At 54.3% G+C, this 26,810-nt stretch overlaps 8 protein-coding genes across 8 annotated transcripts; 3 read left to right on the top strand and 5 right to left on the bottom strand.

Moving 5' to 3' along the window:
• Positions 1–351: 351 nt before the first annotated feature.
• On the bottom strand, positions 352–1,747 carry LTR77_005251 (uncharacterized protein; the record flags this gene model as incomplete). The annotated part of the gene is made up of 4 exons (XM_064802498.1): positions 352–459; positions 518–1,138; positions 1,195–1,323; positions 1,373–1,747. The coding sequence occupies 4 exons, from the start codon at positions 1,745–1,747 to the stop codon at positions 352–354; spliced, it is 1,233 nt and encodes a 410-aa protein (XP_064659859.1).
• Positions 1,748–7,675: 5,928 nt separating this feature from the next.
• LTR77_005249 (uncharacterized protein) lies at positions 7,676–8,437 on the top strand (the record flags this gene model as incomplete). The annotated part of the gene is made up of 2 exons (XM_064802497.1): positions 7,676–8,000; positions 8,043–8,437. The coding sequence occupies 2 exons, from the start codon at positions 7,676–7,678 to the stop codon at positions 8,435–8,437; spliced, it is 720 nt and encodes a 239-aa protein (XP_064659858.1).
• Positions 8,438–8,454: 17 nt separating this feature from the next.
• On the bottom strand, positions 8,455–10,286 carry LTR77_005248 (uncharacterized protein; the record flags this gene model as incomplete). The annotated part of the gene is made up of 3 exons (XM_064802496.1): positions 8,455–8,607; positions 8,661–9,906; positions 9,955–10,286. 3 exons carry the CDS (start codon positions 10,284–10,286, stop codon positions 8,455–8,457), a joined length of 1,731 nt encoding a protein of 576 aa, XP_064659857.1.
• A 1,072-nt stretch (positions 10,287–11,358) lies between these two features.
• Positions 11,359–13,250, top strand: LTR77_005247 (uncharacterized protein; the record flags this gene model as incomplete). Its single annotated transcript, XM_064802495.1, has 3 exons — positions 11,359–11,628; positions 11,696–12,104; positions 12,154–13,250. 3 exons carry the CDS (start codon positions 11,359–11,361, stop codon positions 13,248–13,250), a joined length of 1,776 nt encoding a protein of 591 aa, XP_064659856.1.
• A 511-nt stretch (positions 13,251–13,761) lies between these two features.
• On the top strand, positions 13,762–14,409 carry LTR77_005246 (uncharacterized protein; the record flags this gene model as incomplete). Its single annotated transcript, XM_064802494.1, has 3 exons — positions 13,762–13,890; positions 13,942–14,058; positions 14,113–14,409. The coding sequence occupies 3 exons, from the start codon at positions 13,762–13,764 to the stop codon at positions 14,407–14,409; spliced, it is 543 nt and encodes a 180-aa protein (XP_064659855.1).
• A 735-nt stretch (positions 14,410–15,144) lies between these two features.
• LTR77_005245 (uncharacterized protein) lies at positions 15,145–17,730 on the bottom strand (the record flags this gene model as incomplete). Its single annotated transcript, XM_064802493.1, has 1 exon — positions 15,145–17,730. The coding sequence occupies one exon, from the start codon at positions 17,728–17,730 to the stop codon at positions 15,145–15,147; it is 2,586 nt and encodes an 861-aa protein (XP_064659854.1).
• Positions 17,731–18,015: 285 nt separating this feature from the next.
• On the bottom strand, positions 18,016–20,725 carry DBP9 (ATP-dependent DNA/RNA helicase; the record flags this gene model as incomplete). Its single annotated transcript, XM_064802492.1, has 2 exons — positions 18,016–18,622; positions 18,768–20,725. 2 exons carry the CDS (start codon positions 20,723–20,725, stop codon positions 18,016–18,018), a joined length of 2,565 nt encoding a protein of 854 aa, XP_064659853.1.
• Positions 20,726–23,235: 2,510 nt separating this feature from the next.
• On the bottom strand, positions 23,236–26,734 carry LTR77_005243 (uncharacterized protein; the record flags this gene model as incomplete). The annotated part of the gene is made up of 4 exons (XM_064802491.1): positions 23,236–26,152; positions 26,207–26,358; positions 26,404–26,420; positions 26,476–26,734. 4 exons carry the CDS (start codon positions 26,732–26,734, stop codon positions 23,236–23,238), a joined length of 3,345 nt encoding a protein of 1,114 aa, XP_064659852.1.
• Between the last annotated feature and the right edge of the window lie 76 nt (positions 26,735–26,810).

The following is a 26,810-nucleotide window of genomic DNA, read 5'->3' as shown; positions in this document are numbered from 1 at the left end:
GGCCGATATATTCTTCACATGCAGGTTTGCTCGGTCTGGACCGCAAGGCCGTGGAAGACGACGGCTTTGTTTGTGCTGGAAGATCACGATGGTTCGAGAGTCCTGCTGGAAGTCATGAAGAGTCCACGAGACCTCGTAGCCGCGTGCGGACGTCTCCAGCGAGGAAAAAGATGATGGACTGTTCTGAAGGTGTTCTGTGACCTACCTAGTCTTCGTCATGGCAAGAGAAAGGTGCTCTGAGACTCCTAGCTTCAGTGACCTTCCAATTCCTCTTCGAATCTTTCTCCAGCACATGCTCCTACGCCCAGCAGTCTCTCCACTTCGGTCCCGTACTCAAGCGTGAGAGCATAATTACTGAGTGCCCACCACCTTCAAGTCCTCCCAGTCCACCTTGGTGCACGTGAAATGCTTCGACGGGTACGTCTTGATGTCCAGGTGGGTGGTGTTGACCATGAAGTCCTGAAACCGAGTCAGTAAGTCCGAGACGTCTTCGTGCGAGGGAAGCGCTGATACTCACCTGCGCAAACGAACGACAATGCTCCTTCGTATTCTCGATGTGATTCTCAAACACCACCTGCCCCTTCCCCGTCATCGGGAACAGCCCATAGAACGTCTGCAGATCCGGCTTCCGCATGTACTCCTCCCCACCCTTCGCAATCATCTGGATGAACTCGTACCCCATGTCCTTGTCATGATGCGTGCAGTCCGCAGCGACGTTCTGCGCAATGTAGTGGCGGAAGGCGTTGAGCGCCATCCAGGCGAAGATGTCGTTGCTGTAGGAGCCGCGGCCGATGTTGTCGCGGTCCGCGAGGCCGACGGTGAGGTGGCGGTGCAGGATCTGCGGGTAGTAGGAGAGCATCTTCATCTGCGCCGTCTTGAGCCCTTCCAGCAGGATGGTGTATTTCTTCGTCATCAGGTTGAGCACGGGTGTGGAGAAGAAGTCCTTGTTGATCATGAACTGCATGTTGTCCGTGTGGTACTGGCCGATGGCGTGGATGAGGGCTTCGCGGAAGATGAGGCGGGAGCGGATTTGGAGGGCAAAGACCAGCCATGGGCCTGGCTTGTCGGAGATGGAGCGATAGAGGAGCTGACCGTGAGAATTGAGGTCGGCTTCGATCGGCTTGGTGATGAGGTTGACCTGGGAGATGTATCAGCTGAGGCCAAGAAGATGAGATCTTTTTGGTGTTCGCTTACAACACCTAGCTCTGCAGCGACTGCGTGGACGTTGATCGCCATGCTGAGCATGTTGTCTAGCGTGTCGTTTCCGAAAGCACCCAGGCTGACCGCACGTCCGTAGAGCGCACCAAGCACGGTGCTGTAGGCCTGCTCGAAGTTAGCGATGCGCACGGTGAGTGGCGAAAAATATGCTAACCTCGTGGATGGGATCGACCTCAAGCCCGTTCTCCAGATCAAGGCGAATGCCACGGCCATCGGCAGGTCTCCCTTCGCCGTTCATTTGTACAGGCGCCAGCTTCACGCTCAGATTGGCACCCTCAGTCGCTGTATCGGTATCTTCGTCCTCACCTTCCGCCTTGTCGACGAGCTCGAGGCGGTAGCGGACCGTAATCCCCTTCTTGATCGCCTTGCTTGACAATTGTGGGCCGTGGTCGCCTCCGAGCAGCTTGCGCATCGCCGGGCTGTGGGTGCGGAGGAGCTGGCTGTGCAAGATGTACTGGCGTGAGCCGTTGATGATGATGTGGACGTCACCATCGCGATACTGCGGGAACTCGTTGTCGGGTTCCGCCATGATGTGAGTGATAAAGGTGGCGAATTGTTGTTAGTGGTCGTGAGTGCGGTCGATTTAGTGAAAGGAGGTGCGGTCAGTTCAGTGAGGGGAGGAGGTGATGGCGGAAATTTCAAAACGCCGCAAAGGTGCGTGAAGATGGGGGAGGTGAAGTTTCAAGGTGACAGAGCCAGTGAACGTGAATCATGTAGCTTGTTTTCCATCCGCGGTAACGTGCATCTCCGCCAGCAGCAGTGACTTTGCTTTGCACGTGATCGAGCAAACGGAAGTGATGACCAACCGTCCGCTGTGCAAGCATTCCTCCTACCTTAATCCGCGTGTGCAATGTCAACAACAATCAGGTCTCCTACCTCTCCGAGGTTACTTCTTCTCTTCTCCGCCGCCCGATCTCGCCATCAACTTCCGGATGAGCTCTTCTTGCTCAGAGATCGGCTCCGAGAGGATGCCGCACACCTCGTCCACAACGTTCAGAGTGTGTTGCTCGCGCAACAACTCTCCCCCCAGACACTGCCCATCCTTCACCTTCTCCGTCTCCATGCCATGGCGGCCCCCACCGCTGCGGCTGCTCTGCCCCCCCCCCCCCCTGTTCTTATGCCGCCCGCGAGAATACGGCCCGCACGTCTTCTTGAACTCCTCCCACTTCAGGGGAGTCTCCGAGCGTGCGGCCATCTCCGGCGGCGAGGGGGCCTTCGCGGCAGCGCAGCGGGGGAGGTCCACCACTCTCGTGCTGTCCGCCTCCGAGACGGCGTCGTCGTTCCAGTAGGTAGCCATTTTAATTGAATGACCTGTAGCGAGGGTAAAAGGGTCAGCAAGTGTCTTGAGTATCGGAACCAGCTGGAAAAGGTCTCAGGGCGCTGCATAGTGCGTGATCGCGTCTCGGAGAGCCCATCGTGATGACTTACTTGGTGGTGGCTAAATAGCTCTGCTTCTCTGCCGTTGAGGTGGTGCTTGTGGTGCTATAGCGGTTGTAATGTCGTTGTAGTGCTGTTCACCTCTGTGAGAAGGTGTTATGTTGTTGCAAAAAAGAGGTGTGGCAAACAACAATGGAAGGCTGTTTGAGGGAGCGGAACAGAGACTCGAACTCCCGATTTTGAGCAAAAGGTATGGCGCTTCCCGCTCTAGTGTGTGAAACCAGAGAGAGAACCGCCAAGGGTAGCTAAATTTCCAAAGTCCAATACAAAGGGGAGTTCGGGGTTCCCGAGGTTTGCCCGTGGGACGGAAGCTGGTCCGCCAAGTCTTCATGTGATCGAGGATTTGCCCTCGCAGTCCCCATCACAGGCATTCTTCATGGTATACATCTAAAAGAAGCCCTGGGAGGAAGAGCAGACCGGAGCAATGCTTCACGTCTTGCAAAATCACCGCAGAAAGACACCAGAGCATGGTTGGTTGACGGTTGACCCAAAAAGGAGGCTGCTCGCACCCCACCCATGCCTTCCACCACCAAACAGCTTCCAATCGTAGCAATATGGAGTTTGGAGGACGAAGACAAATCTCAGTCGCGTCTCCTCATGCATTACCTGTCACCCAAGTCCCCCAGGCGTCGTGAGATGTTGTGTGCGGGCAAAAAAGCAGCCCTCCTTCCCAAAGCGGAAGTTACTCGACGTCCGCAAGCTCGAACCCCGGACCTTCGCCATCAAGGGCAAAAGATAATAGTGTGCACGTAAGCCAGTGCGGGCTCCAAAGATTGGGACTGTGGTGCCGTGGTTTTGTTGTAAGGGACCTCGCCTGGAGACTCGCCACAGTCCACATGATGCCAACCACTCATATACACCCAATGAAGGGGACGTGAGTCGCCAACAAGCCACCGAGTCTCCCAAACCCGTAATTGCCTCGAAGGGCAGTGCTGAAAGTTTGAAAGTGCAATATAACTTTTCACTGCGGCGGCGGAAGCTCGGCGGGTCGGAGCCGAGGGGGGTGGTTAGGGACTTGACGGCGAGCGGACTTCGGAACAACACGAGCGTTGGACTGCACGCCATATCGCCAGCGATGCTGTTCGTCACATCTTGACAAAAGGTAGCAATATCGATGTGTCCCAGCACAGTGGTGGTGAGATACTAAGACGGCGAGGATGTAGACCGCGAATCATCTCCTCCCTGCTGTGTCCCGACGACGAGGAGCTCTCATGGGATGAGCTGCCCAATGTATCCAAACGCCTCGAACGTAGCAGCATTTGACTATTTGCTTCGCCTGCTTTTTAGATTGACAGGCACTGCCGTAGTTCGGGTGTGCTCGAGGCAAGTCGGCGGAAGGGGGTCTTTGTCGTGCGTCGCACCTGGCTTCCACCTCCACCACCAAACACCGCGCCCAGAGTTCTTGACCACGTCCACAACGCGTCCACAACGAGATCGCTTCCAGCAAGAAGGAATGGCAAGATGGAGCGTATCAGACCATGATCACAACCGTCGCGACAAAACGCGTCGAGATAGGTTTTGTAGCAGGCCACGATCTCCGACCGCAGGCACAACAAGCGGCGAGCAGCAGGCACAGCGCACATTAGCGACAACCGTATGATGCATCGAGAGGAGATACGAAGTCGTAGGTTCGTCAAGCAGGACTTGATTCGAGCAAAGGACATTTCTGCGCAGGCGGCGGCCCCTTGCTTCGGTAAGGAATGGACATGCTACCTCAGGACTCGGCGGCAACTCTTCACGGCCTCTTTGCAATGCACATTGATTCGCAGGGAGCGCGGGCTTTGTGAAGGTCAAGATGCAGTTAGGGAGTACCGACGGCGTGACTGGTATCACAGGCGAGCGGACTCGTGGAGAGCGCCTCCGCAGACAGCACCACGTCCCAGTACTCCATCATGACAGCAACGACCACCGAGGAAAACGAAGCCATACGACCGGTACTGCTGTTGAAGAAGGATCGTAATATTCCTTGAAGAGAGGGCGCATGATCTTCTTCAATCTCTTCGACGAGATGTACTGCAGAGGACCACGCGGGTCCCCGATGCCAGCGTGCAACGGCGCAAGCAGTCCAGCGTCGAACACCAAAGCCCTTCCGGTAGGACATGCCATGAATGGAGCTGGACAACATGGCGGTGGACTTGAAAAAGACATATGCTCAATGGCCATCTCAAGAAGCACAGCTGAGTCTTGCCTGGAACACTCGAGATGGATAGCCGGAAGAGGGGGCCAGCTAAACATCAAGGCCATCCGCAAGAAGAAGCAATGTTATGGGCACCGCCCGCAGGAAATGCAGATCTCGCCGCTCTAGAGGAATGTGCCGCCAACAGTATCTTCACGGTATCAGGATCGGCCATACACGCCGTCTGCTGCAGCAGCAGACCTTTACGCCCTCTGACAAGCGTGCATCCGCTTTCGACAATCCAGGCATATTGGCCGTTAAGAGGATGTCTGGCTTTGCCCGGTGCAGCATTCCTTCGTTGGAATCGTCCTGAACCAGTCACCATTCCCATCGACCGGCTGAGCACACTGTCTGCATGAGCCGCAGACCTCATGCTCTCTGGCAAGTGTGCTCAAGTCTCGTATTCTCCGGCGACCTCAAACTTTCACCAAGCCCCAAAACCTGCTGAGCACGCCGTCTGCATGAGCCGCAGACCTCATGGCTCTTGGCCAAGCGTGCTACAGCCAGATCTTTCGTTCTTCCCATCCCATGCCGGTTCGAAGTACAATCCGGACTTTCGACCGCTTCTCCAGCATTTGTGGTAAGTGGAGTGGAGTTCCGTGACCAGAAGGAAGCAGATATCCATGGTATCCCGCATTCCTGCCTCCGCGACCTGGCTGGCCTGGTCAGAAGTATCTGAGATGGCTCCTGGCCCAGCACATCCTTCTCTTGGTTCGCACAGCTCATCGAGCAATTATTCCAGCTCTGAGCCGCTGTGCGACTCCATCTGGAGGTGAGGCTACCAGTCAAGGCGACCGCTGAGCGAAACCCATCTGGGCCATGGCCTCTTGCGTAGAAAGCTAGCGATCATCTCAGCGGCAGGTATGCTTGCCGCAGCAGGCAAGCGGCCGGCAGTCCAAGTCCTGCCGCTGAAGCTGTACGTTGTACTCCGAGATCCAGCCAGTCCGGACCAGCACGACCCTCATCGCATTCACCTTGCCACTGTTATCGCAGCGCTTACCGGCAGCCATCGAGGTATACCGCTTCAAAGGTCAGTCAAATCTCGCTGCTGTCGACGGGCTGCAGTCGAGAGAGGTCGAGTTCGAGAGCTCTGCAGGTGACATCCAATGGGCTTCTCGAGATCACCGGCCGAGTTCTTGTCATGGGCATTGCCTAACGAGGCAGGTGACAGCGAGGTTGTTTTGCCATTGAACTTCATCTCGTTCTCCTCCTCAAGCTGCAGAGAGTGTGTATTTTCCACCGGCTTGTCGTCGCGGTATGGAGTGACTGCGTCGACTTGAGAAGCTGTTCGGAAGTCTGTGATCGTGATGGCTTCGCCGATGACTATTGCTCTTTCGACCGCTGGCCGCCATTGCCATTGCCCTCCCATGCTCCAGCTGTTGGTGCTCCGCGAGTAGCGACGAGGTCATCGCGGCTGCCATCGTGGGGCGCTGTTGTTCGTGCTGTTCCCTAGTCTGACGAAGATGAGGTAGTCGCAGGCCAACATGTTTGCGTCGAAGGGCGAGCTACATCTCTCTGTCAATTCCCCCTTCTGATTCCACGAGCGACAAGCATGATATTCGAGCGCTTCTCTCCTGATCCCATGCTGTCTCCGCTGAGTCTTGAATGCAGAGTGAGGGTGTTGGTGTCATGAACAGCCTGCTTGCTGCTTCGAAGGGTGGAGCAAGCTCGCCGGAGGTCGACGGTGCTGCCGTGCTCATGGCTTCACACGCCTTATGGGTCCTTTCATTGACACGAGGCCGCTTGGATGTTTGTAAGAACATGCGATAGGACAGTCTTCGACATCCTTTCGATTTCACTGGAGCAATGTGGTGTCATGGCAAACTTATCGAGCAAGAACACCAGAGGAGTCTGCTCCAATCTGCCGAGACGCCGTCATTGAAGGCTCACTGAACCCCCTAGGTACGCTTGGATGACTGACACCAGCACGCTTAGAGAAGCACGAAGAACGGAGACGAAGCGATCTTTGACCATTGCCCTCATCGCAGAGCTACGAGGCGGCATCACTGTTGATCGATGGTGCATAGAACAGACATATGGGCAACATTCCCTGGCGATGGGCTATCCCACGGCTCGAAGTACGATCTGAAGTTCACAAGGGCGGCGCAATTGCAGAGACTCAACATGGTATCGACAATGAAGCAGTGGATGGAGAGACTCAACGGCTATAGTCACTTGAAGGGGGTTCAGCGAGACTTCCACCCCTCACAAGAGCCAACTACATCTGACGACGGCTACCAAGTGTGCTCACAACTGACAGTGGCTTTACAGCTCGAAGTCATCATCTCGGGAACCTTATACGATCCACAGACGCATGAGCGAAACACGAGCATGTACTCCCTGAGCGTGGCCGGCGCGACGAAGTTACTGCTTCCAACGTCCACATCCACAAACATGCCTCAGTCGCGCAAGCAGAAGAGCATCACTTCCTACAACGCTGCAACACCACTGTCGGCAGCTCACCACCATGGCCCGACCTCCTTCGAAGCGACGGCTCCGAAGTTTTATTGCATGTTTGGCTTGCTTTGCTACGAGCCGACATCATTGAAGCCCATAAGGAACATGTCACTTTAGGTATCCAAGTTGAACAACATCAGAACCACCTCCCACACTGTGGCACCATCAATCAGCTCTACCCCGCGCATTCGCCGAAGTCGCGCCTGGCCGAGATAGCTGCCCTATCGTCCTTCCAAGAAGCCAGCGGCGGACGGGCACTCTTTCGCATGAACACAACTTGCTCCGTGGCAAGCACGAAATGGAGGAGGTTTACAAGGCCAGGTAGGTCGGCACATTGTCTCAACATAGTCTCTCCATCTCCTTCAACAGACCCCATCACGACCCAACATGTCCCCTCCCAAACCCACCCGCCTCGGCGTCCTCGTCCCCTCCTCCAACACCGCCCTAGAACCCCTCACGACAGCTATCATCTCCGCCCTCCCCAACGTCACCGTCCACTTCTCCCGCTTCCCAGTCACCGAAATCTCCCTCTCCGCACAAGCACTCTCACAATTCGACGACAGCAAGATTCTCGAAGCTGCAACACTACTCCAACACGCCAACGTCGATGTGATCGGCTGGAGCGGCACGAGCGCGGGATGGTTGGGGCTGGGAGCGGATGAGCGCTTGTGTGCGAGAATTGAGGAGGTGACGGGGATTCGGGCGACGACGAGTGTGCTGGGGTTGTGCAAGATACTGAGAGGACTGAGTCCAGGCGAGGCAGAGGCGGTGCGGTTTGGTCTGGTGACGCCGTACTTGGACGACGTGCAGCAGAAGATTGTGGAGACATTTGGCGGTGCTGGGTTTGAGGTGGTGGCGGAGTCGCATCTGGGGAGGAAAGTGAATGTGGAGTTCGCAGAGATTACTGAGCAGCAGTTGGACAGTCAGATGAAGGATGTTGTGAGCAAAATGGATCAGGAGTCGGTCATGCTGGTATCAACGTTTTGTACCAATCTGCGGGCGGCGCAGAGACTAGCGCACTGGGAGAAGACATATCCCGGGCTGATTGTGGCAGACACTGTGGCGACGGTGATATGGGATATGCTCAAGATAGCTGGCGTGGACCCTTCGGGTGTGAAGGGATGGGGAGCTCTATTCTCTAAGACATAAAGTTTGCGATCGAACCTTCATTTCTTCTCCGAGCCATCGAACTCTTTGCCCGCCACAACTGGTGTTTCTGCTTCTGGTGAGGAAGACAGCGGCTCCTCCCCAAAGAGCATTTTCTCCCGGATATAGCCAGGCAGAGGACTGTCGTCCATGAAGAATCCTTCGGTGGGCGCCTGCCTAGTGTTAGCACAAGATCCCGGAGAAGGGCGTGTCTAGGTCGACTTACCATTGCTTCCCTCTCCTCATGTCCGCCTTCGTGCCTCCCAGTCGGATACACCTGCACCGGCCAAATCAAGCAGAGGAGGTAGTAAGTCACAGCCGCTCCAGAAAAGGACAAGATGAAACCGCAATAGTAGATGTTGACAGCAGTATTGCTGATCGAGCCGGGGTTGATGGCGCCGGCGATCCCGCTGATGACAAGAACTACGCCGACTACCCACGCCGCATAGGCTCGCAGATTGAAGCCTTTGGTAAAGTAGTACGGCGAGCTGGTCTCCGGCTGGTACAGCGACGGGACGTGAATGTTGCCTTTGCGGCTGAAGTAGTAGTCCACGATCATAATGGCTACCACGGGCGTGATGAAGCAGATGTAGCTGCCTAGGAAGGTCAAGAAGTTCTCCGCGGAGTTCACCAGCAGCCAAGGTACCACAGGCCAGACCAGCAGATGGCAGAGTATCATTCCTCGCACGATGGTGAAGTACTTTGGGAACAGGCCAGATAGATCGCATCCGACTGGGATAGCGTTGCTTGATACGTTCGTGACGATGGTTGCGAAGCATTGGATGAACGCACCCAGGCAGACCAGCGTTCTCGACCCTGAGTTCCAGTATTCGTCCAGGACCAAGCCATAGAAGTCCCAGAGATTCCAGTTCGCTACGCCGTAATGCTTCGCTCCCGCCGCAGTGGTGAAAAGTCCGAGCATGATCACAGCAGGCTTCGAAAGGAACAGTCCAAGCGTAAGCGGGAAGACGTCCCGTGGCCTGTTGCCATACCGAGCCAGGTCGCCGATGTTCACCATAGGAGGCACGACGCCAGAGACCACAGTATTAATAGACCTCATGAAGCCCCATCCAAGATCCGTTCCGGATATCTTCTCGCCGAGATTCAGGTCCACGCCACCGAACTTGACCAGCGCCCAGATCATAGTCGCAATGTATGCAGTCGGTGAGAGGACCGACTTCACCACGAACAGCGGGCCAGCTTTGCTAGGATGGAGCCAGGCGAACGGGAATTGGAACAGCCATGTCAAAAGGAAAGCCACCATCTGCGCCGTCGTAATGCCAGCCGATTCTGGGAGGTGATTAGGGATGTTTTCCCACGAGCTGCCGAAGATGCAGCGGAGCGAGACGTCCATGAGGCGGGAAGCGTAATAGGTTTGCGTGCCCATGTAGAAGACGGCGACGACGGCGCGGATGAAGATGAAGAAGAGGCTGCCGTAGATGCCGGCGGAGATGCGGGTGTAGACTGGGAAGCTATCTCATCATCAGCAGGTGATCAGACTGTTTGGATGGTTGACATACCCAACATGATACAGCGTCGGCCCTCGAGCATTGGCAAACAGCACGCAGCAGCATAGTCCCGTCCCCAAGAAGCTCGCGATGATGATGGTCCACCATGTCAGACCAATGGAGAACAGTGATGAGCCAATGTTGTATGTGGTAGGCGAGAAGGCGATGCTGAACTGGAATGCAAAGTAGTACCAAGGCGACCAGTTTCGCTCACTTGGTGGTGAGGGCTGCAGGTCCACGTTTGACCATTTCCCAAAGTCTTTCTCGCCTTCGTCGTTGGCATTGTGCTGATGGGTGTGTTGGGCTTGAACTGCAGAGCGCAGCTTGGTGCCGAATCGAGACATTGATATGTTGTAGGAGACTGAGGAACGGATGGTAGAGGTTGGCTAACATACCATGCATCGATGCAAGTACTGCTGATGAGTACTCTCATACCTACTTCCAAGCATCGCATTCGCGCCACGTGCGCGCTACATGATGCATCGCGGGCAATAGAGGCGTGAGATAGGCAGCCCTGGCAGGTACAAGACATGGCAGTGTCGAGAGATAGACAAGACTTGGCGATACCAGCACCCCTGACGATCTGGAGATAGGGCAAGATAACGAATGAAGAGAGTGTGGCCTGGCCGGTGGGCGGCGTAGAAAACGAGATCCCGGGGAGCCACGTGGACTGTTGATGGGGTCAGATCCAAGTGTTGGTGGTGTTGTTGGGAGTGGTAGGTGTCGTACACGAGTTGTCTTGACCTCCTGCTCTGGTCGTCTTCCTCCGTCTTCTCAGATAAGAAGCTCCCACGCCCAGGGCAAGGCTCGTACATCTTGCTGACCAAGTCCATCGATCATCCTTCAGCAACATCAGACCAATCTAATAATATGTGGTCGGCTCGATTTCATACTCCAGCAAAGGCCTTGCAATGCGGTGTATCGGGGCTAAAGGATTATCGGGCTTCATCCCAACGAGATGAAGTCGAGAAGACGTTGGCCATGATACGGCTTCAGAATGTAACGTCCTGGACAACGCAGGACGAGATCATCCTACCATCGCGATTCAATGACTCCCTTCGCTGAATGGTACCCATCCTTTGTTGTTTTGAGGACGCAAAAACGGAGGACAACATTTCTCTTTCCCCGGCCATTGAAGGCTTGTATTTGCTTCCGAAGGCTTGTTTGCGAGACGCTCATTGGTTCGCCGCTCGGTCGTTTGTCACGTTCAAGGCCCGAGTTCCTGCTCGGGTCCTAACAACACCTCCGGCCGTCCACACAGTCTCAACAGGCATCCGGGACGACAACCACCGTGATTGCTCTGAAGAATTGGAAGGACTTGTGAAACTTCAAATATGAGTCTTCTTCCACTCGATCGATCACTATCAACCTACAACGACCTTTTCCATCACCACTTTTCAATACAGTCTCTTCAGGATGTCTTCGTACGACCAAAAGATCGAGGCCGAGACGGCTGTACCTCCGGAAGATGCAACAACCCATCTCAATAACCCTGTCGCCACACCGGAGGAAGCTCATGAAAGACCGGTGACTTCTTCATCAGCAGACTCACAACACAACGACGATGACCTGGAGAAACAACAACAACCCGACGAGGACATGCCCAAAGCTGAGCAAGTCCAGAGCACAACAGAGTCCATCTACCCAGGACAGGCACAAACGATCGCTGTGGTCGTTTCTCTTATGGTATGAAAGACACCAACCTTCCGTCCAGTTTATGAAACCCACGCTGACCTGTCTTCCTATCGTTTAGCTAGCAATGTTTCTAGTCGCCCTCGACCGCACGATCATCGCAACCGCCATCCCCAAAATGACAGACGAGTTCCACTCACTCGACGACATCGGCTGGTACGGCAGCGCATTCATGCTCACATCCTGCTGTGCTCAACTGTTCATCGGCCGCGTCTACACCTTCCACACCCCCAAGTACGTCTTCTTGATCAACGTCGTGATCTTCGAAATTGGTTCTGCAGTGTGCGGTGCCGCACCAACTTCAGTCGCCTTCATCGTCGGGCGCGCCATTGCTGGGGTTGGCGCTGCTGGTATAACTTCGGGGGCAATCGTTTTGATGGTCGAGACCATTCCGTTAGCGAAGCGGCCGAAATATCAAGGCTTCTTTGGCGCGGTCTTTGGTATCGCTTCTGTGATTGGGCCACTGCTCGGTAAGAGCAATCCAAAGCATTCCAATGGTATCCAGCTAACTCTCAGCAGGCGGCGCCTTCACCACCAAAGTCTCATGGCGTTGGTGCTTTTACATCAATCTCTGCTTCTTTCCTGTCGTCTCTGTGCCAGTCTGGTTCCTGTTGAAAGCCAATAGCCCGAAACAGACTGGCTTGACCATTCGCCAACAGCTGGCGCAGCTGGATCTTCTCGGAGAATTCTTCCTACTTCCGTCCATCATTTGCCTGCTACTGGGACTGCAGTGGGGAGGAAGTACTTACAGCTGGACTGACGGCCGCATCATTGCCCTCTTCATCCTCTTCGGCGTACTCGCCATCTGCTTCGTCGCTGTTCAGATCCTCAAGCCAGAGACGGCGACAATTCCAGCCCGCATTATCAAAAACCGGAGCATCATCGGCGGAATGTGGTTCACTATAACAATTGCCTCATCCATGATGCTGCTGATCTACTACCTTCCCATTTGGTTTCAGGCGATTAAAGGAACATCAGCAGTGCAATCCGGCATCGACACCATCCCGCTCGTTCTTGCCCTCGTTCTGGGAGCGATTACATCCGGCCAGCTCACAAGTCGCATCGGCTACTACACCCCGTGGATGTATACCTCAGCAGTGATCATGCCCATCGGAACGGGCCTGATGATGACGCTCGACCTGAACACCAGCGAAGGGGTATGGATCGGACTCCAGATCGTCGCAGGCTTCGGCATTGGTGTTGGCATGCAGCAAGCTTCCGTGGCAGCGCAGACCGTGCTGGAGAGAAAGGACGTTCCGATGGGCGTATCGATCATGTTCTTCTGCCAGATGCTCGGCGGTGCCATCATGATCTCCGCTGGACAGAACGTCTTCACCTCTAAGCTGGTCAGCGGCTTGACGAGCCTTACCAATGGCCTGAGTCCAGGAGAGGTCGTCAACACCGGCGCCACAGATCTGCGGGACGTTCTGCCTGTAGACGAGCTCCACGACGTCTTGGTGGTGTACAACTCAGCTCTGCGGCAGGTGTTCGTTGTGGCCACGGCTACTTCTGCTCTTGCACTGATTGGTGCGTTGATGATGGAATGGCGAAGCGTCAAGGGGAAGCAGGGAGCGAAACCGGCTGAAGAGAAGAAGAAGTCTGCTGAGAAGGCATAGAGGAGTGCATGACGAGCATAAGAAGGGAAGCGGAAGCATTGCTGGTGTTTGGGAAGGCAGTTGATACCCACTTACTCGTTTCATTGAAAATGTATAGATAGCATGGCATATATTGAATGAACAGCATAGTTCCCATCAACCGTTCTTCCTCTTCATCCTCTGTCGCCATTAGTGTTCATGAGACAGTCCGCAGTCCGCAGTTTGTCGTCGTTGAGCGAGCAGACAAGAGTTCGCGCCGCTGCCGGCCTGAACGCAGGAACATTAAAGCTCGCGCCGATCACCTCAAAGCATCACCTCAGTCGTGACGTCGACATTGTCATCACCAGATGGAGTAAACAGCTCCAAGCAGTTAACCATAAGTGCTTCTCCATCACCGTACCAGATAAGTTCAGCATTTCCGTCGTCTTCGATGTTTTCTTGCCGTGCCATCACTTCAAGACTCTCATCATCCGCAACCAAACGCGTGCCCTCTCTTTCATACAGCAGAGCATTCACAGCTTCATCCATCACCATGGGTAAAGACTCCAAGATGCCGACAGGCCCGCCCAAGCATGAGATGAAGTACTTCCCGGGCTTGACGTCTGAAGTCAGAGCGTTCGGGCAGTTCAGGAAGGTCATGCATACTGGGCTGTTCTCTCAGGTACGGTCTTGCACCCTCTCGTGTCTGGAGCATAGCTGATTTGGGGTGAAGTTGGTATCGATGGAGATCCCAGTTGGCGGAGACATTGGCAATGAGGTGCACATGGTTGATCAGGTCTTGATCTTTACCAGTGGTGAGGGCAAGGCTACAGTGGCTGGAAAGGACCAGGTAAGAGACAGAAGCATGGTCTGGGTCGTGAATAGCTTTACTGACACTCAGCAGAATGTCAAGGCATCCGATGTTGTCGTGGTACCTGCTGGAACAGAGCACCAATTCATCAACACATCAAAGTCCCAACCGCTCGAGCTGGTGACCGTCTACTCGCCTGCTGAGCACGACCCTCAGACCGTGCACAAGACGAAAGAAGAAGGAGATGAGGAGGAAGACAATGGAAAGGACGAGGCACCAGACTGGAGCCAGCAGTCGAAAGAAGCCAACACGAAGAAGGGGATTGTGAAGGAGGAAGGTGGACCATACGAGAACGGAGATGATGGAAGACATAACAGGAAGATCGAGTAGGAGATGGAAGAAGCACCGCGAAGTTCTTGTGAATGACAATGTGATTGCAAAGCTATCTACTGTGAGTGCAAGCCAGATCGGTAAGGACAGTGGTGAAGTGGGGTCAGGTCATGCTGGTGCACGATAATGTCTCCCAGATCAGCTGAAAGCAATGCGGTCTTCCCACCAGACCACCCAAGCAAGCCGGTAAGGACTGTGAGCTCAGCGAGCAAGATCAAGCAACTCCCAACTCCTGATGATGTTGAATAAGCAATGCTCCAGCAGAACGCAACAAGAGCGCAGTAAGAACGCAGCAAGAACGCAGCAAGAATGCAGCAAAGTGGTCGTTGATGATAGTGAGCTCGATGTGAGCAGGTGGCATCGCATAGGAAAGCCAAGTGAGGCCAGCGACGTCCAAAAGCAAGCAAGAATTCAGCAGAACGCAGCAAAGATCGGTAAAGACTGTGAGCTCCAAGTGAGCAGATGAGGAGGCCTGATGAGGCCAGCAATCGAAGCAGTGAAGAAGGATCCAGCAGAACGCAGCAGAATGATCGGTAAAGACTGTGAGCTCGATGAGAGCAGTGCCGCCGAAAGGCGGCGGCAAGACAGCAAGTAAGAATGGTCGCAAAGTCGAATGCTGAAGCAAGCGAGCAAAGAGTGGAGTTGTCGATGTCGGCGCGAGAAGAACACGGCAAAGGAGTGGACGGAGACAATGGCCTCCAGAGACGGATCAAAGGTTGGATGGATGGCTTGTCCCTACAAGAAGTAGAGGCTGTGCTGAAGAGCTTCGTGGATCTCTGGCATGGTGTAGGGGGTCTCTTCACCGTCAACGTCCTGACCCTGACCAAGCTCGACGTACTTCAGTGCTCGGTTGGCCGCCTTCTGCGTCAGGAACATGATGTCCGGCAGGACCGCCTTCTGCAGGTACGAATGGAAGAAGTAAAGCTGCAGGTCACTCGTGGCGAGTGGCGTGTCGCGCAGAATCGCATTGCGGAATGCTTCGACTTTGCCTGTGAGCAGGACTGACGGCCTACTGAGACCTTTGGCCTGCACCAGCTTCTCAAAGTCCGTGCAATCGCGCCCATCTTTTTCGACCTCCTGCACGGTCTGAGCATGAGTAATGAGATACGTCTTGTGGCTGCGCTGGAGGTCGGTGTGTGCACGGACGAATACCTTCTTCAAAGTGCTGTTGAACTTGGAAAGGTCAGCCATGTGTGCGTCAGCGACACCGACAGTTCTTTGCTCAGACCTCACTTGCTCTGGCTCAAAGTGGAAGAGTTCGGAGTGAGAACGACCTGGTACTGGCCCGGCAAGGCCTTTGAGCTTCGCCACGCAGTTGATGTCATCCAGCACGATCGTTTTGGAGTTTTCGGACAGATGCAGCGTCGGAGGTTCCAAGAACGTGTAGAAGTCCGTCACATTTGATGTGGACTGGTCGGAAGAAGGAGATCTGACTGCGAGGCTCGCAAGCTTTTCCATCTCCGAGCGCATATGCATGCGATCTTGCGCACCGAAGCCGGAGCGGAAGAACGCCAGCTGCTGAACAGAATTGCTCATTCCGTCAGCACGAGAGAGATGAAGCTGAACACATCGATGCACCTTCTCTTGCAGGCTTTTGACGTCCAGCGAAACAACGTGCTGAGTGGTGCGCACTGTTTCCGCAACGGCATGCTGGTCGGAGATCGTGGAGACAGTGATCAAGAGATGATTCACGCTCTTCATGTCAGCACTCGATGCAGCTAAAACCTCAGTGAGAAGCTGCACATGGATGCCGACAAGCAGCTTGCTCGGGGTTGAAGTGCCAGCAAGGCTCGAATTGGTCAGCGCCGCACCGTAATGCTCCTGGAACAAAGCTTCCTTCTTGTCGTCTTCGCTGGTCTTGCCCGGCAAGGAAGCACGAGCGAAGACTTTTCGCACGACAGCACCAGTGTACTTGGTCAGAGTGTCGTACGTTGGCCCATTGCCTGGCGCAGCTCGCTTACCGACCTCTCTAGCCGTGACAATGTTGCACTGAATGCCAAGCTCAGTATCGCACAGCCTGTGCAAGGCCTTGTGGATGGCGTTGTTGAACTGTCCAGCAGGAATGCAAGCGATGAGGACCTTCTTCACTCCTCTCCGCTCACCTGCCAACCGTGACAGCAACTCTGCCCATTCTCTCGACGAGTCGACGCCTTGCCGGTACGGCAAAACGACATGGTCGGCATCTCTCACCAGATTGTCAAGCTTGTTGCGGAATCGACTCCCAATGGCGTCTTGGAATCGCTCCCATCTGGCGGTAGACAAGTGCTTGAACTCATCCAAGTCTTCCTTATGCGCACCTTCCGGCAGGATGACCACCTGCGCGAAGCAGAACGAGAAATCCTTCGTGCCAAGCTCGCCGAACGGGTTCACTTGCATGGGGGATTTCGTACTGCGCTTGATGTTCGCTTGACGAGGTACGAATGCGGCATCGTCGACGACGAGCGGCAGCGGATGGCCGAAAGGCTGGTTGGGATTGATCAAGCAAGCTTCAGCTGGAACATAGAAGTGACGACCTCCAGTCCCAAAGTCGATGCAGGGCAACTTGGGAAAGCGAAGAGGATGGCCATGAACGCGAGAGAACAGCTCCGCAAGGGTGATACTTGACGGGACCGCTCCGGGTGAAGGGATGTCGATCTCGTTGGCGTTGAGGTTGACGACTTGCTGAATAGCCTGTGATTTGGCTTTCTTGCTGAAGAAACAATCAACCAAAACGCCTTTGAGCAGTTTGTTCAGCCTCGTAATGTGAGCGTCGTGGCTCCCATTAGAAGTCGCTCCTGCTTGCTCGACCATGAAGTCAGACACTTGGATGGGCTTGAAGAAGAGCTGATTGCAGGGCGTCCTGTGGATGCTGGGGTCGCTGCCAGAGGCGAATAGAAGCTTCAGCTTGTAGCCTCCACGGCGTTCAACGCCACATGTCAGAGTCCTTGGGGGTCCAAAGACACGATTGCCCAGAACCACCAGGTCCTGAATGCCACGTTTCTGCCAGTAGTCGCAGATCAGGAACGTGACCAACCTGTTCTCAAGCGCATGGATGTCGGAGCGTTCCTTTGGGTTTGCCCAACAGTCCAGGGTTTGCAGGTCTGCGATACTGAGTTTGGTCGGTTCAGCGTAAACCATGGCCAGTCTCGACTTCGCGTTGGGGGTGGTGGATGGTGGCACTGAACTGCGTCTTGACTTGACGTAATCCTGCACAAATTCCTTTCCTCGAGGACACTCACTATCCTCAACCTTCTCGAACGCACTAACTGACATCCACTTTTTGACCGCGTGGCTCGAAGAGGTGGACACTGTAATCTTCCTCCACTCACCGTCCCTGGGCATCGCGTCAAGGACGCCATCAGAAGACTGAATCGTCTGGACATGGACGAGAAACCTCTTCTTCCAGGCATCATGGGAGTCAGCAGTAATGAAAGTTCTCTTGCTGACCTGCAGGAAGGTTTTGAGCCCCCGAGACTGTCGATCTTTTGTGTGAAGGCACGTATGATCTCGTCGCGCTCTTGCCGCGGGAGGACGTCACCCTCTTCTCCGAAGACTTTGATGTCGTAGCAAGAAAAGCCCTCGAATTCGAGAAGTCCTGTGCGTGCAGAGCTTTGAGATTCAGTTTCATCATCCACAGAGTCGGACTTTTGAGGTGATTGTGGTGGATACCGCCAGGCTGTACCGTGCTGGATGCCGTTGCTCTTTGAATCGAGTGGAGGGAATATTTCCAAGTCCGGAAGTGTTGAGTGAAGGGACATCGGACCTCGTAGAGGAGTTGATCCTCGCCGTCATCGGATTGTCGTGATTCGCCATTCCGGTTCGTTCGGTTCGTTCGTTCGGTCGGTTCGTTCGTTGCTGCTCAGTCGTCGGTTCGGTGCGTTCGGTCAATTCGTTCGGTCGGTCGGTTCGTTCGTTCGTATGCTGACTCTGAAAGTCGAAGTGATGCTTCAACCCCCAGAAGATATGATTGAAAACTGTGTGATGATCCAACTTCCAGCAGAGCACCAGGACGTACACAGGAGAAGGCGGCAGATTGTAGCAAATGCTGGTAGTAAGAGGAAGCTTGACAAACTCAATTAGGCTGCCTGAAATAGACAAAGGTCCGGAAAGGCTCCAGGCGCAATCAGAACAGCGGTGTGAAAGACTTGCGCGCTGTTGATGGTTTCGTCGTAAAAGAATGATAGGCAAGCCTTGCCTGTGTTGCAGGAGGATGGCTGCGGCAGGTTCGTAGGGGCTGTGAAGGACAAGAGAAACTGACGATTACCTTTCAATGACAGCAAACAAGTCAAGACGGGACTATGCTGCAGCCAAAGTGGCCGGAGCTCCACCCTCGAGGGTCGAGTCCTCGTGTGTCTGCAATACTGTACGGTCATACTCACTTCTTGCCCCTCCCCCTGACATTCAAGCTCCTCAGCGGATCCGCCGCCCTTCCACCCCTTCCACCACCTAGCTTACTCCTTCCCCTCCCTGCATTCCTCGCCCTAGCCTTTCGGATCTTGTTCTCACTATCCTTCCTCAACCCCACATATCTCACATCCTTCGCCACCGCTGCCCTTCCGCCCTCCGGCAGAAGATATTCCGGTACATGCCTCAAATGCGGTCGCTGTCGTACACTGTGCGTGAGCTCGTTGTCGTGTCTTAAATGTCGGAGATCGTCTGGGTTCTCCTCGAAGTGACGCTTCAACTTTTCAGACTTCATCAGCTCGTCGCGGAGCTCTCGAGTCCGTGCCTCGCGAACGGCGATGCGGGTGACGCTGCGGAGGGCATCGGCGAAGCGATACCGAAAGGCGTCGAGCTTGGCCATGTCGAATTTCCATTCTTGCAGGCTGTTCGTTGCGCTTCCGATCTGCTTGGTGTTCTCTTCTCCGTTCTCTGCCTTGCCCTCAAACATATCACGGACCTGCCCCAGTACCTGCTCGTCGTTCTTGCATTGCTCAATCGTGGTTGACTTGTGTTTCCTGTACAGCTCTTTTGGTACATAAAAGCTCAACGCCATGCCGGTTTGCCCAGCTCTCGCGGTTCGACCAACGCGGTGTAGGTACGACTTGGCGGACAGTGGTAGATCGAAGTTGAGGACGCAGGCGACGTGGCGGAAGTCGATGCCGCGAGATAGAGTGTATTCGGCGTTCTTCTGCTGTTTTTTCGACTTTTCTTGTGTGGCGTCAGTGTTACTGATGCCGATGTCCTGCTCGTCGTCCAGAATGTCATCGTCTTCCGATTTGTTGTCACCATCAGCAGCCTCCCTCTGCTGCTTAGTCTTCCGCCTCTTCTTGCTTCGTCCATCACCGTCCCCAACAACCTCGCCCTCGTCGGCCGCAATAATGATATCATACACCCCTCTATTGAATTCTTCCACCACGTGCACCCGCGAGTTGACCGGCAGCTCCGAGTTGAGCACACAGCTTCTGATGCCAAACTGCTCCAGGAACAGCTTTACCCGGTAACATCGGTCAATGTCTGCCACGAACACAATGACCTTGCCCTTGATCAGCTTCAACTTGAAGATAGCGTAGATGAGGAGGAATTTGTCCTCTTCGGCGGAGCGGACGACGTAGTGGGAGAGCTTCGACTCTTCGGCGGCTTCTTCGGAGCTGAGGTCGAGCACGACAGGTGCCAGAGTTTCAGAGGACGGACCGGTCTTGGTTTTCGAGAGGAGGGATGTCAAGGTGCTGATTTCAGTGTTGAGCGTGGCAGAGGCGAGGATTGTTTGTAGTCCTGGCGGAAGTGAAGAGGAGAGATCGTTGAGGTCGGAGGAATAGCCGTAGCTCAGGACCAGGTCTGCCTCGTCAATGACAAGCTGCTTTAGGCTGTTCAATTTGAGTACTTCGTTCTTGAGCCACAGTCCTGCTCGGCTGGGTGTAGAGACGACAATGTCAGGTTGTTCGGCAAGGCGAGCGCGGGTGACTGCAGCGTCTTCCTTGCGGGTGATGTTTTCGCAACGTATCTCGTGTGCGCAGAATGAGGTGAGGGTCTTGATAGTCGTAGTGACCTGTTTTGCGAGCTCTTTTGTGGGCACGAGAATGAGAGCTGTTGTGGCTTTCACAGCCTTCGAGATGGCTTTGCGCTGGAGGATGCCATGGTGGATGGGGAGGAGGTAGGCGAGAGTCTTTCCGGAGCCGGTCTTGGAGCGCGCGAGTACATCTTTGCCATTCAATATTACTGGTATAGCTTTTGCTTGCACTAATGTGGGCGTGGAGAATTTCTCTCGACTCACGGCTTGGAGGAGTCGCGCATCGAGGTCGAACCTGGCGAAGGTGGGTGTTGCTGGTGCTGCATCGTCTGTTGTGCCATCGGCGACGGCCTCGGGAACGTCGTCGGCGTTCAATTTGCGCTTCATCGTTGGCGCTGGGTCAAGTGTTAGGACTGCTTCTAAATTCTATAATCGATTTTTTGGGTGAATTCTGCCGCTGCGGAGGGTGGGCGGTGAGATGCAGTCGAATTAGACATAGGCTTCCGGCGGCTCCCGAATGGCCAGGATGGCTCGCGAATGCTTGAGCAGACTTCAGTGATCCGACTTCTGTTCAGTCGTCATGCGCAAGGAAGGAAAATGGATTAATGCATATGTCTTATACGGAGAATCACAGGTTTTGATCTATGCAAAGTGTCTTTCTCCTTCTTGAACTCTTACCCAGCGCTCCCGCCGAATGTCTGCTTGGTTTGCAGACTTCTCTCTCCTCTGACGGCAAGTGTCCAAAACGGTCGAAGGACTATGCCAGCGTTCTCGAGAAGGTGGCGGCCGGCGCGCTACTGAGATGTTGATTGCGATCCGATCAAAGAAGTCCAGAGTTGTCGTAACATTCGATTCCGGAGAACATGTGCTACGTACCAACCTTCTACATAGATTACATAGATGATGCCATGCGATTGCGGCCACACCGTCCCCGTGCAACATTGTGCAGTGCGCTCATCGGTCTTCCATGTCTCCTTCATCTGCGACACGCTCCGAACGTTTTGACCTTCCAGAAAAAAGACGATCTCGTGAAAAAAGGTGCTTCAACTTATTGCCAATGGTCTTCTTATCGGTGGGTGCAGATGTTGCCCCCATCGAATCGTGGCGTAGCTGTTGCGCTTCCACACGCAATGCCGTGGGCCTCGAAAAGGTGGTAAAGACAGCATTGGCAGCGTGCCTGTCGTTTCTTAATCCTATTGCTGCTGACGATTGCCCAAGTGGATGTTCTTCAGAATGTTCCGTGCGAGACTTTCCCGCAACCTGTGGTCTGGACCCCGTCGCGGTCTGACCAGGTTTTACTATGCTCTGTGTAGCCCATCTAGAACTTCTCGGCGAAAGACTGTGGACTGGCGGATTTCCATGCATGGAGGAGGACGAGAAATTCTGAGGCTTTCGCCCATCGAGAAAGTCGGCGTCGGAACGCTGCGAGCCCCTCACGAGTGCTGGGCTCGCAGTGCCAGAGGCGGCTGCTGAGATGTCTCCAGCTTCAGAAGCGGTCGCGGCCTTCGAAGAGACATCGTCTTCATTGTAGCCTTCACGATCGTCTTCATGTTCGGCATCAATTTCCCCCTCACCGTTCTTGACATCAGCACCAGAAGCGACGACATCAGTATCGGAGAGGCTCGCCAGTTCCACTGGCGTGGTGTTCCTTTCGAATGATCCCGTCGCCAGCGCATCGTGTTGGCTGGAAGCTGACGTCCGAGATGAGTGCGGTCTAGCGATGTCTGGGACGAGTGTTCAACAAGGTTTGAAGACTGTGGAGTTAATATGGTGGCAGCAGTGTTCGAAACGGCAGAAGATGAAGCGTCAGTGGATATGGCGGGCAAACCAGGAGAAGCCTCCGTAAGACTTCTTCCCCTTCGACCACGACGATGACCAAATACTACGCCTGCTTGAGGATACTGCTCGTAAATTGGATGCTTCTTCAGGCGGGCTGTCTTTTTCGGTCGTGGGTCAGCACGAACAAGTCTTGAAACGAGCCGCGCGCATGGAACCCTATGCCCGGCGCTGCAACCACAATGTCGAAGGCACCACTTAGGATCATCCCAGTAGCAATTGTGAGCCAGCTTGATCAGCTGCTGGCTATGGCCAGCCATTCTGCGGATCGCAGTGTTGAGGACGGCTAGCGTAGTGCCGAGATGGTCAGATTCAGCAGGCATTCGAGCCCGCTGTGCGCAAAGCTTCGGGCCTTCATCACTATTCTGAGACGGGACAATGAGGTCGCCGAAATTTGAGCCAAAAAGATTGACCGTCCCAATTCTTTTAGTGAAACGGTACCACTCGGATGCTTCTTCGTACAAGTGCAGCACTTTTGGCTGGAAACTTCCGACTTCGACCAGGTCGTTGAATTCGTGTCCCTCAAGCTCGCGTTGAGTTAGAGATAGTCTTATCTTGTCGGGCTTCAGTGCTTGCTGTGCAAGGTCGTGAAGATGGTCAAGTCGGAACCATGTGGTTGCCGCAATGCTCTGAAATGTTGCAGCCTCTTGCTGTACCGACATCGTCACCCCAGCTCGATGGAGGGAATTTCCAGAACCGTTGACTGGTTGCGCGCGGTTGCCCTTATCCGTCAATACGCCGTAGGAGTCGAGTGGTGAGCCATCGCTGTCGGTGTATTTGAGCAACTTCTCTCCCACGTGCGTTTTGTGTATTTGATCTCATCTGAGCACAACACGGTCTGGCATATCTGGAGGATCGCAGTCGCGCCATCAAGTAGCCAATGTTGCCTTGAACCCACGTCAGAAAACAGTACTAGCCACCATCTGGCTTGATCCATTGCTTGCTCGTAGAACCAATATGGGTTGGGGTCATAGCATGTTGGATTGGCTCTGCTGCCAAGCTCGCAACGGAACCCGCCAGTCACATATTTACCCCCTTGTATCGTCAACGCTGGGTCAATCTCAAGCACCCTGCTCGGAGCTTCGGCTAGGCTCATACCAATGCTCCTGTACTGTCCAGATTGAGAACCTACACAGTTCATAAGCCAAGTCCAGGGCAACGAGCAGGCTCGACTTACCAGCTGCCACAACAACGGTAGGTGCCCATCCAACGAAATGACGGCACGGGGACAAGGAGGATTCATCTTCACCACACAGCCCTGTGTACTTCTCGACCTCACTGTAGCACAACTTTGAGCGGTCAGTGTTGACTGAAAAGTGCCATTGCACCGAATTTCCTGCCCGCTTGATTGGAACGAGCATGGAATTGTAGCCTTTGAGCAGAGTCCGGCCGTTGTACTGTGCCAGCCAGTACGCTCCGGAAAGGATAGGCAGTAAATGGAAGGGCACTTCGAGTCCTTTCTCATCCTGATTCCGCACGGGAATTGGATATCCCATTGCGATGGATGCAGTTTGAAAGAATCTGCGCCAGCAACCAGATGCTGGGTCCTCTGTCGTTTCTTCTTCAGGTTGGCCCAATTCGAATACTTCCTTGAACCCGATGATGAGCCCAAAGCTTTTGTGCTCACCAATAGAGACGTCAGGCACACACCCTGCGATTTGCTCAGTATGCTTCGATGCGCGGCAGGCGGTAGCCAGCCATGCCAAAATATCGAGGGACTCGTATTGTATAACACGTGGCCCTGATACAGAAACAAGAAGATTGGCGCTGTTGCAATCGAGCCTGATCATGGCATGCTCGTGAACCGTTTCGTATACTCTGTCTTCGGATTCTGCTGCACGTTGGACCCATTCAAGGACAGCCCGCCCAACATAAGGCCACAGCATATCCAGATAGTCGCCGCATCGCATGACGCAACAAGCCTTTCCGTCTCCGACGAGGACCAGCGTACTGCCCAGATCAGCGGCTGTGCCGTACTGCTGAGCAAGATAAGTCTTCGGGTTCCATTCGATTCGCAACTTCATTGGGTGATACATTAGTCCCATAGAATCGGCGGACTCTCCGCAGAGTGCAAAGAATGCAGCCTCCACGGAAATTAGGCTTTTGCGCTCGCCGTCCACAGATGCCAGCGATCTTATACGTCGAATGAGCCAGTCGAACTCTGGACATTCACACAGGAAGCGCTTCGCTTGTCCCACCTCTGACTCGTCTTCCAGCGCATCTAAATCATCAAGACCTTTCATAATGTTCCGATCCTCAGAGGGTATCTCTGCATCATCTGGATTGTTCAGCCACGCCCGTGCCTTCTCATCAGCAGTCTGGACATTGCCATTCAAATGTTGCAAAATCGAAGGCCGGGCTGTGTCCTCATCGGGTACCAGGATTTCGAGGTTCGTGCCTTGCAGAAACCCGCCCATCATTCGCAATATATGCCCACGTAATCTCTTCACAAACTTCACTGCTTTTCGTTCCACACTTGAGCTTGTGGTCGTCGCTTTTAAGCAAGCGTAGTCATGTAGTAGTCTCGTGATGTCCGCTAGGGGCTGTTGCGGAAACAGACTCGCGCCAGGACCGTTGCTCATGGATTCTCGGAGATCGTCTGCGACTATACCAGCAAATTGCGCCGCAAAGTTTTGACTCGTGGTCGCACTGAAATTGGAGCCTACACTCGCAGCCTCGACTGTGCCTTTATCAGGTTCCTTGAACGTCACCACTTGGGAAGACCGAGCATGTTCATGTTGTGCCGCCGGCGGAGTGACGCCTGTTCGAAGACGGGTCGCACCAGAATCGTTCCCGCCCGCCGTTTTCGGATCTGTTTCTCGTATTTGAGAACCGGAAGAAATACTGGTCACAGCGTAGGAAGTATTATGATCAGGCCGTGACCATACGGAGGGCTCACTGGTGTACACTGAGTCGTTCACAAGCTCGTCGGTGTTGCTCTGGAGTCTGTTTTGGTTCGTTGCTACCACGCGTGCTGCTTGGTCCATCCGGAAGCTCCCTCCGTGCTCGTCACCAACGCCTTCCGATGCTGGATGTCTGCTTGAGCGAGCGCGTTCGGAGAACAAAGAGTCCCCAGTCTCTTTCTCCAGTGCTGTGGTTTGCTTGTTACTACGCCTCTCTGTCAGATGACTGCTTGCGCTTCTTGCGCTACCGTCACCATTTCCAGTGACGCCTTTGCTCTTATGGTTTTGAAGGGGGCCATGTTGCCAATGCCGCTTGGCTTCACTTGTGCGTCCCGACGGTATGCTTGGCGATACGCTTGCCCGGGGACGGACATGGTCGAACTTTCTTTGGCCGTCGGTGACCGCCTCGCTGTCGCTAGATGAATCTTCCTCTTCGTCCTTCATCGTCCAAGACTGCCGAATGCACTGAAGATACGCAGCACGAGCGTGGGCGTTTGCAGCCAATCCTTGAATCTGTTGCGGGTTCAACTGCTGCGGTGGCATTGAAAGTCCATGTTGGTGCGCGTGATTGTGGTAGTTGCGCAGAAGCGACACCAATTCTTCATCAGTGATAGGTCCGGAGTCCGGAGATGCCAGACTGGGTCCGGCGCGTGTAGCAGGAGTTATAGTGGTCGTCGAATCGGCGTTCGATGCTGCGCTCGACACTTGTTGCGCTGCATGACTGGGCCGATGGGCTTCCCTAATTTGAGCCCAGACATGATTGAATTGAGCATGCAGTGATGCTCGGGAGTAGACGTGGATTCTTCCAAGTATTATGATGTTTGGTACACCGTGGTCGAAGACGTAGCGTGAGCCGTAGTCAAGGCGGGACATCGGATTCAAAGCTCTCGTGCGGTCGAACTGCTCTACTCGTATGGCTTGTGCTTGCATTGGTTGCTCCATCTTGCCGTTACCTGGTCGTCTTGGAAGCTCATCCGGCTCCGGCTCCGGCTCGTCGCCGGTGTAGATGATGGCATGGTGAAACTTGACAACACCATCAGCAGCAACCCCTTCTCCGTTGTAGGTCTTTATTGCACTGTCGATGGTTAATGCAGATAAAACAGTGAGGACGAGGTGAGGTAAAACTCACATGGCCTCAAAGCTGTTTCTATCCTCCATCTGATCGCGAACAATTACAAAGCGCCGCCGTCTAATAGACGAATCCGGGACAGGATCATTGGCTAGGGTCAGATTGGACATGGTCGAGGTATCTGCCGGCGGTACGAGCAATGCCTCGATAACCTAAATCTGTCAACATGCTTCTCGAAGCATCAACATGAGGCTTACCATGTATTTCTTGCAGTCTGTGAACTATCAGCATGTTGACTTTTCAACAGGATACAAGTTCAATCTTCGTACTTGGAGCAATAGATGTTTCCGTTCGGCCTGGACCTGGACCTTCTCGGATTCGCTTGACGTTGAGCTGACGCTGCGTCGTCCCGGCTGGCTCAGTATATGAAGATGAAGCACCGAATTCCCATCTTGTCTCCAGACCCGTCTTGGAATCTCTACCCGTTGCAGCAAACGCTTGACCGGTGGGCCTGGGGTCAACAGATCTTGGATCAACCACGCGCTGCCGACCAGCGGTATCATACCGCCAGTTACTGCCAAACGCCATGGCAGAGCTAAGGCCTGGATACAAGTGATATCGCTGTTGCGGCACGAGGGCTTGAGCCAGCTTCAATGCATAGGAT

Source organism: Saxophila tyrrhenica (assembly GCF_035928015.1).
Source record: "Saxophila tyrrhenica strain CCFEE 5935 chromosome Unknown scaffold_7, whole genome shotgun sequence".
NCBI lineage: Eukaryota > Fungi > Ascomycota > Dothideomycetes > Mycosphaerellales > Extremaceae > Saxophila > Saxophila tyrrhenica.
This window is presented reverse-complemented; position numbering and strand designations above follow the sequence as displayed.